Here is a 13,977-nt window from a genome sequence, read left to right as displayed (position 1 = left end):
GGCACTTGCCAGCTAGGGGACTTTGGGCAAACCACTGGCCCTCTCAGAGTCCAAGTCCTTCTCTGTAAAATGGAATAAGAAAGGCTACATCACAGCAAATGTATTTCTAGTGGGCTTTAAGGTTGAGATGAGATGTATATAGCAGTGTAGCACAGAGTCTCCTGTGTGGAAGGTAAATGAAACCCTCTCTTTCTACCCTTCCTCCACTTCTGGACTTTATCCACACCCAGAGTATCTGTAATTAATAAGTAAAGCACTGATACGGAATTCCAGGCTATGGCTGGTGCCTGGAGGAGGATTTTAATGAACACCAGGACCATCCCAGAATTGCTGCAGTCACTTACTACGGGGGTGACTGCCTTTATGCTGTCTATTCCCCAAGCCAGCTCTTCTTCCAAGTCCCTTGGGAAGAAGCACAGTTCTCCCCAAACACCCAAAACACTCCCTCCAAACACAGTCATCCCTGAAAACAAAAATGCTAAAAGCAATTCTCTTCTTAGACCAAAACTTACACGGGCTGGGGATGTAATACAAGATTTTTCATTTAGCAGAGCTTGTTCTACTACAGTCCAGCCAAGGACCATTAATACCACCCCGTCTACTGGGATCTGAAAAGAGCCTGGATATAAATGCCGTAGTGTTACTATGATGGCATCCTAACAGGGCCAGAACAAGGCATGCATGACAGTGAGATACAGACAGCGATGTTGAAACTCATCATGAGAGAAGTGAAACTCACAGCTGAGTTTCAGAAGTTATTTCTTTGAAACCACAAATCCTAAAAAAATCCCCACGGAGGGCATAAAGCAGCTTTCCTTCCAGGGCCCTGGAGAGGGACTCCCAGCTCAGCAGAATTCCTGCAAACATTTCTGTGCCTCCCACAGTGGTGGGTCCCAGAGAGGCCCCTCCAAGCCCTCCTCGGACAGCTGTCAGGCTGAGGAAGGGCTGACCCACCTCCTGACCCCAGGAGGAGAGCCCGTGTTCCTTCAAGTTCAAAGATACCCCTCCCATAAAGCGACAGCGCCAACTGCTGCAGGATTACTTCTATGCTGGCCTCTCCTAACCAGTGGGCAAGGGTGAGAGAGGGAATGCAGGACGGTTGAGGGGTGTCATCATGAGTTACTTTAGAGAAATCCCACTGAAGACGCAAAAAGGGCAGACATCAAAGAAGAGAAGAGTCAAGCCTCCAGGTGATGAACCGTTTCAGAAATAGTGGTGATGGCTGCACGACTCTGTGAACGTACTTAATGCTGCTGTGTTGTACACTTAGAAAAATGGTACCAATGAACCTAGTCCCAGGGCAGGAATAGAGACACAGATGTAGACAACAGACTCGTAGACACTTGCTGGGAAGAAGAGGGTGGGACAAATTGAAAGCGTAGCATTGATATATATACACTACTGCTGCTGCTGCTAAGTCACTTCAGTCGTGTCCGACTCTGTGCGACCCCATAGACGGCAGCCCACCAGGCTTCCCCGTCCCTGGGATTCTCCAGGCAAGAACACTGGAGTGGGTTGCCATTTCCTCCTCCAATGCATGAAAGTGAAAAGTGAAAGTGAAGTCGCTCAGTCGTATCTGACTCTTAGCGACCCCATGGACCGCAGCCTACCAGGCTCCTCCGTCCATGGGATTTTCCAGGCAGGAGTACTGGAGTGGGGTGCCGTTGCCTTCTCCCATGTACACACTGCCATGTATAAAATAGCTAGCTAGTGGAAGCTGCTGTAAGACGCAGGGAGCTCAGCTCGGTGCTCTGTAATGACCTGAAGCAGAGGGATCGGCGGTGGTGGTGGGAGAGAGGTCCAAGGGGGAGCAGGTATGTGTATACATATAAAGGATCCACTTTGCTGTATAACAGAAACTAACACAACATTGTAAAGCAATTATACTCCAATAGAAAATAATAACAATTTTTAAAAAGGTTAAAGTGATAAATCACATGTTATATGTATTATACCACAATTTTAAAAATTGAGAGGAAAAAAATGCCTCCAGGGAAGTGCAGGAAGTTATGGGAACCTGCTACAGAGTTCCATGGAATCAATAGCTGGGCAGCTCCCACATGCCTCATGGCTCTGTCTGCAAAGAGGATGTGTCCTTCCTAGGAGGAGCTGGACAAGAGCTGGGGGCTGGAGCCGGGGGCCTGGGTTTGAACCCTGATGCCCCCTTACTGACTGTTCTTGGGCAGGTTCCCCTGGGCTCCAGTTCCTCATCTGAAAACACAGTTATTATAAGCTACTCCTGACTGTATCACGAAGAACAGAATACTTTATAAAAGAAAACTGCTTCTAGCATTGTGCCATAAAGCCCTTGAGAGGATGCCCAGAAGCAGTAGCTGTTATTGCTCAAATGCACCTACCTCCTGCTTCGCTAGACACAGCAGAGGAAGTGTCTTCCTCAGCAGAGGAAGGAATCGCCTGGAAAACACAGAACTGTGTTCCAGGACTTCAGCTCCTCTCCTTGCTCCTGAGAAGCCCAGTGGCCTCAGGCTCTTGGCCTGGGGAATGAGTTGAACAAAGCTATCTTCATCTCTCCGTTCCCAATCTCCTACCCCTTCTGGAAATGATGGTAAAAGTTGGTGGTGACCGCCCACAGGTCTAGAAAGTGGTCATGGGCCAAAGGGAAGGCAGAAGGGTTCTCCTGAAACCTGAAACTGTTCCCCCCTCTCCCTGCCCCTCAAGCAGAAATCAACTGGTCCAATCAGCCCCGAACACAGTGTGGGGATGGGTAGGGCAGGGGGGTCACTGTGTATGCTGATTACAACGGCAGCATCAGTGATAACAAGTGAGGGATGCGCAGGTGAGTGGGCAGGGGGTCAAGTCGCAAGAGAATCCTGAAAACAAGACCATGTATGGAGCCTTTTATTAAGCACGCGTCACTCAAACAGAGGCAGGGCAAGACAGAGGTACATGAGGAAAGGACAAAACAAGAGGTTGACAAGGACAGGGTGCCTTACCATCGAATGTCAATATTAAAGTTAGAGAAGGGGGAAATATATCTTTAAGTCAAAAAAAAAAAAAAAAGCACTCCCTGGGCAGGAAACATGATTTTATAAGTGTTACATAACCTGCTGGCTTCAAAAATGTGTTGCTGGGTTAGCACTGTCTCTCTTGGGCATGAGCTCTGGTGGGTCACTGCTGTTTTCCTTTGTAAACACATTTCTTTTGTTGGCTTTCTTTGCAGGTAAAATAATCTGCAAATCCATGGCTTTGCAGGGCAGAAAGAAACGCAGTTTTCTGCAGTTTAGGCGAGGTCTTGAGCAGGCTTCACCTAGCTGCTAGTTAGTATTCCAGGCAGCACCCACCTACTGCTTATTTGGGACAGCAAGGGAGGGAGGAGACAGGCAAGGGAAGAGGGAGGTTGGGGAGGGCCTGCTTGTCCAGGCTCATCTTCCAGGACTTGCAAAATCTTGCTCCCTCTTTGTTATGGGCTGAATTGTTTCCCCCACACCTCATCTATTGATGTTTTATCCCCCAGGACCTCAGAATGTGACTGTTTGGAGATAGGGCCTTTAAAGAGGCAATTAAGATACAAGGAGGTCATTAGGGTGGGCCTAGCCCTAAATGACTGGTGTCCTTGTAAGAAGGGGAAATTAAGACAGAGACCTGCACAGTGGGAAGGTGGTTGTTTTACAAGCCAGGGAGAGAACCTCAGAAGCAAACAACCCTGCTGACAACCTTGAAATTAGACCTCCAGCCTCTTGAGTTATGAGGAAATAAATTCCTGTGGTTGAAGCCCCCACCCTCACCCCCCAGCCTAGGGTAGCAGCTCTAGCAGACCAACACCTTCCTGTCCCTCCCCTTGAAACCGAGGAGGACCCTTTGGGGCTCCTGGGCATGGAAGCCTTTCTGTCCCCTTCTCTTGTAGGCAAGACTCCAGCCGCTGCAACCTTCCCCAGGTTCCAAAGGGCAGATTCAGAACAGTTGCTAAAGAAGGAAAGAGCTGCCACGAAACCACCTGAGGCCAGATTACAGGGACCAGAGAAGTGCGTCAAGGTTAGGAGACCCACCACCTGAGACCCCGTGCGTGTTAAATTGCTTCAGTCACGTCCAACTCCTTGCAACCCTATGGACGGCAGCCCACCAGGCTCCTCTGTCCATGGGGATTCTCCAGGCAAGAATACTGGAGTGGGTCGCCATGCCCTCCTCCAGGGGATCTCCCCAACCCAGGGATTGAACCCACGTCTCTTACATCTACCTGCATTGGCCGGCAGATTCTTTACCAGCAGCACCACCTGGAGACCCTTCACACACCTTAATCTTTTTCACAACCCTACCTTGAACTATTGCTATAAAACTCCTGATCAAATCCTCCCAGGTTGGGACATGTAGTTTTTTGAGGCAGGAGCTTGCGGTATCCCCCGTTATCTAGCAAAGCAATGAAGCAATCCATTTCTACTTCACCCCAAACTGCCTCTGAGATTCAATTTGGCACCAATGAACAGAGAAGCTGAGCTTCCGGCATCACCCTTAATGACCCAGCTAGTCACTCTGCCTCCTACAAGCCTCTGTCCTCTCTCTCTCTGCTTCTAACTAATCCTTGCTTCTCTAATTTTCAGAGCTACTGTCTGGCTTTAGAAAAACACAAACAAGAACTTTTTTTTGCTGTTTCATAAATCTCAGCTGGAAAATGTCAAGGAAAATGCCACCCAAACACCCTTCTACTTCCGTCCGCCTTCACCGTCAGGACACGCTGGGCTTCACCAGGATCAGCGTGGGTGTGCCCAGGGAGAGAGAAAAGTGCATGCCTGGCATTCCTCTGACTTCCACCGGCTTTTGTAGGGCAGTGCAGAAAGGCCTACGATCTTTAAACGAATAGACAACCATTCGCATGGACATGCCCCAGCCCTCCACAGCTTAACGCTGTTCCTTCTGATGGATGCATGTTTTGCAAGAAGGCTCCAGACTGGGACTTTCAAGGTAGCTGTTTTGAACTGATTATTTAACACCCATCTTGAGTGTGATGTCTTTTTAAAAAAATTTATTTTTAATTGAAGGATAATTACAACATTGTGTTGGTTTCTGCCATACCTCAACATGGATCAGCCATAGGTATATACATGCCCCCTCCTCCTTCAGCCTCCCTCCCACCTCCCACCCCATCTTACCCCTCTAGGTTGTCATAGAGCCCAGGTTCTTATCTCAGTTTACTCCACTTCTGGTCCTATGGAAGGATCTCCTTGGCTTATAAGGCAGAATTCAAGAAAAGATGCCAATTTTATCACTGAAAGGCAGGCAAGCTTTTAAAAATAAACCAACCTGATAGGGTGAAATGAGCAATGAAAGAGGAGATTACCTGTAATTACCCAATAGTCTCTCGTTGTTTCTGATATATCGAGGTTGGGGTATTCCAGCGCTAAAACAAACAAGAAACACACCAAATTACTTTCACAGGTTTTATATATAGATATTGTTCAGGGAAATAGACATAGCTGACAAAATACCAAGCAGCTAAATCCTACTCTATCATTCTTGGGAACTCTAGGACATACAGCCTGAAACTTGCTTTTCAGAAAACTAGAATACTCAGTAAAGGGCTAACTTTCAGAAGAAGAGTTTTCCTAAGGCTTTTGGGTGTCTGCTTTCAGCTTTTCCATCAAAACCTTCTTAAGCAAAACAATTTCATTGTCAAGACCTACAATGAGAACCTGTCAACTATAGCCTTTTTAAAAAAATTATCTATCATATTTTTAGGAATAATTATTTCTTGAATGGATCTTTCCAAAGTCAAAGACTAAGTTTAGTAGCTAAATGCTTGCAAGCAATGGCCCCATTTCTTTATAGTGTGGTGACCATCAGAGTTGATATATGTTAAGGGTTTAGCACATTATTTGCCACATAATAAGTACTCAGTAAATTATAGCAGTATTATTATTATTATTCTTATAATATCAAGATGATAAAAGAAAAGAAATCCTTCACATGCTGCCAGGTGACATAATGCCATCTTTTATGATATTATCTTTTCCATAAAATCCAGAGTCATCTTTTCTGAGTACATGGAAACTCACAAAAGTTTGCCACTAAACAAACATTTTTTTATAAAGTCTGAGTAGCTACTTTATGCTAATAAGTACATTCACACACATTATCTCACTTATTTACAATATAATAAGGAACCATAGAGGGAAATGAAAACAACTTTGCTAATACATGTTTAAAAAAACACTTACCCAGTGACCTTGAGTATGTATCAACAATTAAATTTAAGAGCACAGATCTTTACTTCCTTTGGCTACTGAGTAAGTGTTTGGGTACAAAATGTAGGCTGCATCTTGGAAGTCTATGCCTGCTGCATGGTAATGAGGATTATGCAACTGAAGCATTTGAGAAAGAGGAGGCCACAAGCCTTTGGGGACTTCATCAAGTGAAGTCAGGATGCTGACTGCCCGTGAGCTGCATTATAATATCTATAGCCCAGGCAAGGGCTGAAGGCCTGGGAATTTTTGTTGATGGCAGAAGTGGGGGAAACCCTAGCAACCAAGATTGCCATGAGGACAGATGCTCTACCAGGCAGTGTTATAAGCTAAGAAGACAGACTGCTTGGTTCAAGCCCCAGGTTCCATGTCTCACCAGCTATGTCAGAGGAGGCATCTTGGAGTTAAACCTCTTAGAGTTTCAAATTTCCCATCTGCAAAATGGGGCTAATTTTGCACCTACCATAGAGGGGAGTTGTGAGGATTAAATGAGATACAAGACAAGTGAAGGGTAAAAGCACCTAGCCAGTGCTTTTTACAACGTGCAGTGACGTTTTCATCAATTCAACCCCCATCACACACACATTACAGCTGTGATTTTATGACAAAAGAGTTAGCATGTGGCACCATGGAGGCTTGCTAAATGGACAAGTTCCCGGAGAAGATGGCAGAGTCCTACAGGGATTCAAACATAACTTGAACATACTCACGTTCGGCGATGGTGAGCGGTGGGTAGGTGAGGTAGAACCCCACCAGCTCAGCGGAGAGCTGGCGGAGGAGGCTGCTGGCCACGGTGCCGTTGAGGAAGGAGCTTCGGTTGGCCACCACGTACACCAAGGTGACTGTCTGGGAGGCGTTGGACGTGCTCACCATCTGAATGGACACAGGAGGAAAGGGGAGGGAGACATGCCAAATAAGATGAGGGTCTGTTTCATGGAGGCTGTGGGAGGAGAAGTTTAAGGAGAGGTTAGGAATGAAAGGGAGGTGGGAAGAGAGCAAGGAAGAGATAAGAATAACAACAGTTGTCACTTACGGACGGCTCACAACATGCCAGGCATCTCGTACCAGGCATCGTTCCAAGGGCACATGATCTCATTTAATCCTCACCACAACCCTAGGAGGTGTCTCCTGTCATGGAGGTATATCCTTTGACAGGGGAGGGAACTGAAGCCCAGAACGATCAAGGGACTTGCTCAAGGTCACACAGCTAACAAGCGACGGACCCAGGATTCAAACCTGGGCAGCCTGACTTCAGGTTTTGACCACTGGTGTGTGTATCTTTTTCGGGGGCTAAATGGTCGCAGGCTATTTTTATGGTTCTGAAGATACACTATAGAGCAAAGGAATGGTAAATTTAAGGAGGGCTCAACTGCTCAGACAGAGAAAGCCTGATTCAAACTTTTGGGAAATTTTAAAGTTGAAAGGACAGAGAATGCACGCCACTGGTCACCAACCTAGTAATGGACAGCATGATGAAAACTGATGGCAATGAGAATGCAGAAATAGAAAACAGCTTCTTTAGAGAGAGATTCCATTTCATTGTGGTCTATCAATTCAATATAGCATATGTTAATATTACTATGAGATGGTGTATTCTTCTTCTTGAATCTTTAAGTCAGGTTTTCAGTTATGAAGAAATGAGACTTTCATGGGTCAGTGTATATACATACAAACACCCCACAGATGAAACGTGAAAAACAGATGCAGTAGGAAGGCATTCTGCCTGGTGAGACAGCTTTTGAAGGCTTCTGTGCTGAGTGTCTGCCCCTTCCCCCACCAGATCCATTTGCCACCCCACCCTCATCCTGCTCAGAGTCCCCAGAGGCAGAACTCTGTGGAGCACACCAATGGGCTACTGGAGCCCTGGTATTAGCTACAGCGAGCTCAGGAGGATGTGGGCGAGAAGGAGGAGAGTGAGGTCAGAGAGCTGGTGTTGGGGGCTCCCTCCTGGGGGATCAAAGCTCTTGTTGGGCACTTCTGGCCCAAGTTTCCCACAACTGCTCCCTCCCCTCACCTCATCAGCCCCAATGTCACAGCCTTGAAAGCTGCACCATCCCCGTGGTCACCCCAGAGCCTGGGCACACTTCTGCAAAGTCCTTTTCATTGGACTTTCCTCAAATTTCCTTCATTTGAATATGTCCTCTCTTTTTGCCAGGAACTGATAGCCAGTCTGTCTGAATCATCTGTGTGCTCAGACACAAATATCTCTGCAACATTACTTTTAAAACTTACTTTGAAGAAGACTGTCATGAGTAAGCTGCTTCAAGCTGTTTGGAAGTTTTTCCCATAAGAGGAAGTTCCTTTTAAGTTCTCTGACACAGCGTCTTGAGTCTCAAGATTAATGATATATGGAGTCAACATTTCTGGGCAACTCTTACTTTCTCTCCAGAAGCATTTTTTTTTTTTTTTTTAGCCACAAGTATTCATACCTCTTTCCCAAGGTACCAAGAAGAAAGGTACTTCTTTCTGAATAATTCGAAAGACCTCACTGTCCTGTCACCTAGAAAATAATAACTAAAGTAACTTTGCAATCTTTATCTCTATTTGGAACATTCTGGCGTGCTGCGATTCATGGGGTCGCAAAGAGTTGGACACGACTGAGCAACTGAACTGAACTGATATATATACATATATATATATATACATATATATATATGCTTGTTTCTTTTCAACAAAACTAAATCTCACTGGATCCCAAAGAGCTTGCAGTATGGTATCTTAGTACATACTACACTCGACAAAGTAAGTTATACTTCTTTTAATTGAGAACTTTTTTATTAAGGAGACTTCACTAACATACAACACTATATTAGTTTCATACTTTCTGTGGTAAAATACACATTATGTTTTACCATTTTAACCATTTAAAGTGTACAGTGGCATTAAGTACTTTCACATTTTTGGGCAATCATCACCACCGTCCATTTCCAAAACTTTTCCTTCATCCCAAACTGAAACTCTATGCCTACTAAATAACTCCCCATTTCTTCCTCTTCCTAGTCCCTGGGAACCACCATTCAATTTTTCTGTCTCTATTAATTTGACAAAACTAAACACTTTTCATAAGTGGAATCATACAGTATTTGTCCTTTTGTGATTGGCTTCTTTCACTTAGAATAATGTCCCCAAGGTACACCTATGTTGTAGCATGTGTCAGAATTTCCCTTTGTTTTAAAAGTGAATAACATTCCCTGGCATAGATATACCACATTTATTTATTCATTTACCTGCAGATGGACACTTAACGTTGCTTCCACCTTTTGTATTGTGAATAATGCTATGAACACTGGTGTTCAAACATCTGTTCAGGTCCCTGGTTTACATTCTATGGAGCAAACACCAGAATTGCTGGATCATATGGTAACTCTATGCTTTTTTGATGGAATGCTAACAACAACAATGCTCTTTTACACAGCAGCTGCAGCATTTGACATGCCCACCAGCAGTGCACAAGAGTTCTAATTTCTCCTTACCAACACTTGTTATTGTCAATTTTTTAAAAATAACTCATAGGTGTGAAGTGGTATTTTGTGGGATTTTTTGCATTTCATGTGCTTATTGGTTACCTGTATATCATATCATCTTTGAAGAAATGTCAAGTCTTTTGCCCATTTCTTACTTGGGTTGCTTGCATTGTTTGGTTTTTTGCTGTTGACATATAGGAGTTCTTTATGTACTCTAGATATTAACCCATTATAGATATATTATTTGCAAATATTTTCTTCCATTATGGGGGCTGAGTTTTGATAATGTCTTTTGAGCCACAAAAGTTTTTAATTTTGATGACTGTCAGGGAATGTTTGATGCGAGGATTCCTATGTGCTGTCTCTCATGAGTCCTTTGTCCCTCTTCAAGCGGAACAGCAAGCTGCTCCCAGGGACTGAGGTCATTGTGTGAGGCGGGCTTGGGTCTCCTTTAGTAAACATTCTCTTTAGGAAAAAACTGCTTAGTCTCATTCCCCTTTCCTGAGATATGGATTGTCTCCTGACCTTGTGACTAACATTACCCCTTGTTCCCTTGGTAACAGTTGCTGTACGTTTGGTTTTCTGATCTCTATCATTCCCGAAAGAAGTTTCTTGTACCACAGCCTATATATACTCATAGAAAAATCATTAAAGCACCTTTGCTCCATCAGAGCTTAGGTCCCCGTGTCTTTTTTTGTCTCTCTCTTTCTCTCTTTTACTTTCTTATCGTCTACTCCATACCACCAGGTTCCGGTCCATTAAAGGACTCCAACAGATGACATCTAACTTACTTATTTTTTCTTTTGTTACCTGTGCTTTTTGGTGTCATATCAACAAATCACTGCCAAATTCAATGTCATAAAGCTTTTCTCCCCGATTTTCTTCTAAGAGTCCTACAGCTTTATTAGCTCCTACACTTAGGTCTTTGATCCATTTTGAGTTAACTTTTGTATATGGTGTTAGGTGAGGATACAAGTTCATTCTTCTGCTTGTGGATATCAGTTTTCCTAGTATTACTGGCTGAAAGCTAAAGGCAAAGGAGAAAAGGAAAGATATCCATTTGAATGCAGAGTTTCAAAGAATCTCAAGGAGAGAAAAGAAAGCCTTCCTCAGTGATCAATGCAAAGAAATAGAGGAAAACAATAGAATGGGAAAGACTACAGATCTCTTCAAGAAAATCAGAGATACCAAGGGGACATTTCATGCAAAGATGGGCACAATAAAGGCCAGAAATGGTATGGACCTAACAGAAGTAGAAGATATTAAGAAAAGGCAGCAAGAAAACACAGAAGAACTAGACAAAAAGATCTTCATGACCCAGATAACCACAATGGTGTGATTACTTACCTAGAGCCAGACATGCTGAATGCGAAGTCAAGAGGGCCTTATTATGCCAGCAAGTTTGGAAAACTCAGCAGTGGCCATGGGACTGGAAAAGGTCAGTTTTCATTCCAATCCCAAAGAAGGGCAATGCCAAAGAATGTTCAAACTACCACACAATTGCACTCATCTCACATGCTAGCAAAGTAATGCTCAAAATTCTCCAAGCCAGGCTTCAACAGTATGTGAACCATGAACGTCCAGATGCTCAAGCTGTATTTAGAAAAGGAAGAGGAACCAGAGATCAAATTGACAACAGCTGTTGGATCACTGAAAAAGCAAGAGAGTTCCATAAAAACATCTACTTCTGCTTTATTGATTATGCCAAAGCCTTTGACTATGTGGATCACAACAAACTGGAAAATTCTTAAAGAGATGGGAATACCAGACCACCTGACCTGCCTCTTGAGAAATCTGTATGCAGGTCAAGAAGCAACAGTTAGAACCAGACATGGAACAACAGACTGGTTCCAAATCAGGAAAGGAGTACATCAAGGCTGTTTATAGTCACCGTGCTTATTTAACTTATATGCAGAGTACATCATGAGAAATGCTGGGCTGGATGAAGCATACACTGGAATCAAGATTGCCAGGAGAAATATCAATAACCTCAGATATGCAGGTGACACCACCCTTACAGCAGAAAGAGAAGAACTAAAGAACCTCTTGATGAAAGTGAAAGAGGAAGAGTGAAAAAGCTGGCTTAAAACTTAACATTCAAAAAAACGAAGATCATGGCATTTGATTCCACCACTTCATGGCAAATAGATGGGGAAACAATGGAAACAGTGACAGACTGTTTTTGGGGGCTCCAAAATCACTGCAGATGGTGACTGCAGCCGTGAAATTAAAAGACACCTGCTCCTTGGCAGAAAAGTTATGACCAATCTAGACAGCATATTAGAAAGCAGAGACATTACTTTGTTGACAAAGGCCCATCTAGTCAAAGCCATGGTTTTTCCAGTAGTCATGTATGAATGTGAGAGTTGGACTATAAAGAAAGCTGAGTGCCTAAGAATTGATGCTTTTGAACTGTGGTGTTGGAGAAGACTCTTGAGAGTCCTGTGAACTGCAAGGAGATCCAACCAGTCCATCCTAAAGGAAATCAGTCCAGAATATTCATTGGAAGGACTGATGCTGAAGCTGAAACTCCAATACTTTGGCCACCTGATGTGAAGAACTGACTCATTTGAAAAGACCCTGATGCTGGGAAAGACTGAAGCAGGAGGAGAAGGGGACGACAAAGGATGATTGGATGGGATCACCAACTTGATGGACATGACTTTGAGCAAGTTCTGGGAATTGGTGATGGACAGGGAGGCCTGGCATGCTGCAGTCCATGGAGTTGCAAAGAGTTGGACACAACTGAGTGACTGAACTGAACTGTTTGGCTGAAATGACTGTGGCTTCCCCCACCTAATGGTCCTGTCAGAAATCATTTGACCATGTATGTATTTATTTCTGGGCTTTCTGTTTGGTTCCACTGGTCCATATTTCTGTCTTTATGCCAGTTCCATCCTGCTTTGAATACCTGCACTAAGTTTTGAAATAAGGAAGTGTGAGATATCCAACTTTGTTTTCCTCTTTAGGATTGTTTTGGCGATTTGGGGTCCCTTGAGATTTCATGTGAATTGTAGGATAGATTTTTCTATTTCTGCAAAAGACATCACTGGAATTTTGATAGAGATTGCATTGAGTCTATCAATCATTCTTGGTAGTACTTGACATCATAACAATATTAAGTCTTCTAATTCATAAACACAGAATGTCTTTCCATTTATGTTTTCTTTACTCATATTTTTTATAGCTAAGAAAAGTGTAGTCACTCTTGGGGGCTACTTAACAACAGCTTCATAAATAAGAAGAAATCCACAGTCCTGAAACCAAGGTCATATGACGGTTCCCTCATAGTCATGCCCTGTCCCTTGCAAAGAACACTTTCCCATCACCCCTCTGTTCTGAGATTCCTTTGGGTTCTGACATCATCTCTTACTTCCCATTCAGTCATGCCATGATTCATTTAATTAGACCCATAAAGCTGATGGAATGGAAAGCTACTGTTTTCATCCTTAGCATCCATTCTCCCTTCTTCTATGTCAGTACCACAATTTCTCTTGAGAAAACACTGTTTCTGTCCTGTGAGTTCATGTGCTTTGGGGACAGTTGCCCCAGTCAGGCTCCAGGAGAGGGTATCTCAGTCAGACTTAGTTGACTGGGACATTTCATATCCTCAGTCACAGTAACTGGTCCAGAAATGAGCACATGATCCAAGAGGGCTCAATGAAAACGAATCCCAGGATTTTGACTGGAATGACACAAGAAAAGGCACTCTGGTTCCATGAGACTGTGAGCAATAAAGATGAGACAAACTTGGAGATGCCTTGAGCCTGAGGATAATGCCAGCCTATAGCAAGTCAAGCCAAGAGATGAGGACACAATTTCATGAAGAAATCATATAAGCACCTGGATCCAACTGTTCCTAAAGTAAGAAGCTACAAACTTTTCAGTTACATGAGCCAATCACTTCCTCTTTTTGCATAAGCCTTGTGAGCTTGCATTCTATCGCTTATAATCAAAAAGTCTTAACTGAGCCTACTATAATCTAGCCCTTAATATCAATGCTATACAAATATAATCTAAGAAGTCACTTTTTCAATGACCCTCTGAAAAAGTTAAATATTTACATTGCTTTATTCCACAAAAGATCCGAGGTGCCCCACAAATTATATTTAATACAATAAAAGGGAAACTTATTAATTGCGAAACCAGGTCCTAAAAAAAACTGATTAACAACAACCCTGGGAGATGATTAGCATGTAACAATCTATGCATAACATAGTGGCCTAGAGGGTTATTAAATCTATACAACAACCTTGGCTCTGGGCTTCCTGTGAGCCAAGGCAAAAAGTGAAAGAGGGTTAATAAAACAATTCACCTAA

The 13,977-nt window shown here is 43.5% G+C and overlaps 1 protein-coding gene across 2 annotated transcripts in view; it reads right to left on the bottom strand.

Annotated features, from left to right (window-relative positions):
* The window catches only part of KIAA1549L (KIAA1549 like), a 303,755-nt gene that overhangs the window by 101,611 nt on the left and 188,167 nt on the right, over window positions 1-13,977 (bottom strand). For both annotated transcript variants that reach the window (XM_043481941.1, XM_043481942.1), the window contains exons 7-8: window positions 6,905-7,067; window positions 5,294-5,353 (exon numbers count right to left, since the gene is read on the bottom strand). In XM_043481941.1, the coding sequence (XP_043337876.1) occupies window positions 5,294-5,353; window positions 6,905-7,067 (223 nt within the window). The remainder of the gene's footprint in view (window positions 1-5,293; window positions 5,354-6,904; window positions 7,068-13,977) is intronic.

Source organism: Cervus canadensis, chromosome 11, assembly GCF_019320065.1.
Source record: "Cervus canadensis isolate Bull #8, Minnesota chromosome 11, ASM1932006v1, whole genome shotgun sequence".
NCBI classification, from domain to species: domain Eukaryota; kingdom Metazoa; phylum Chordata; class Mammalia; order Artiodactyla; family Cervidae; genus Cervus; species Cervus canadensis.
Note: the sequence above shows the minus strand (reverse complement) of the source record. Positions and strands in the feature narration are given on the sequence as shown.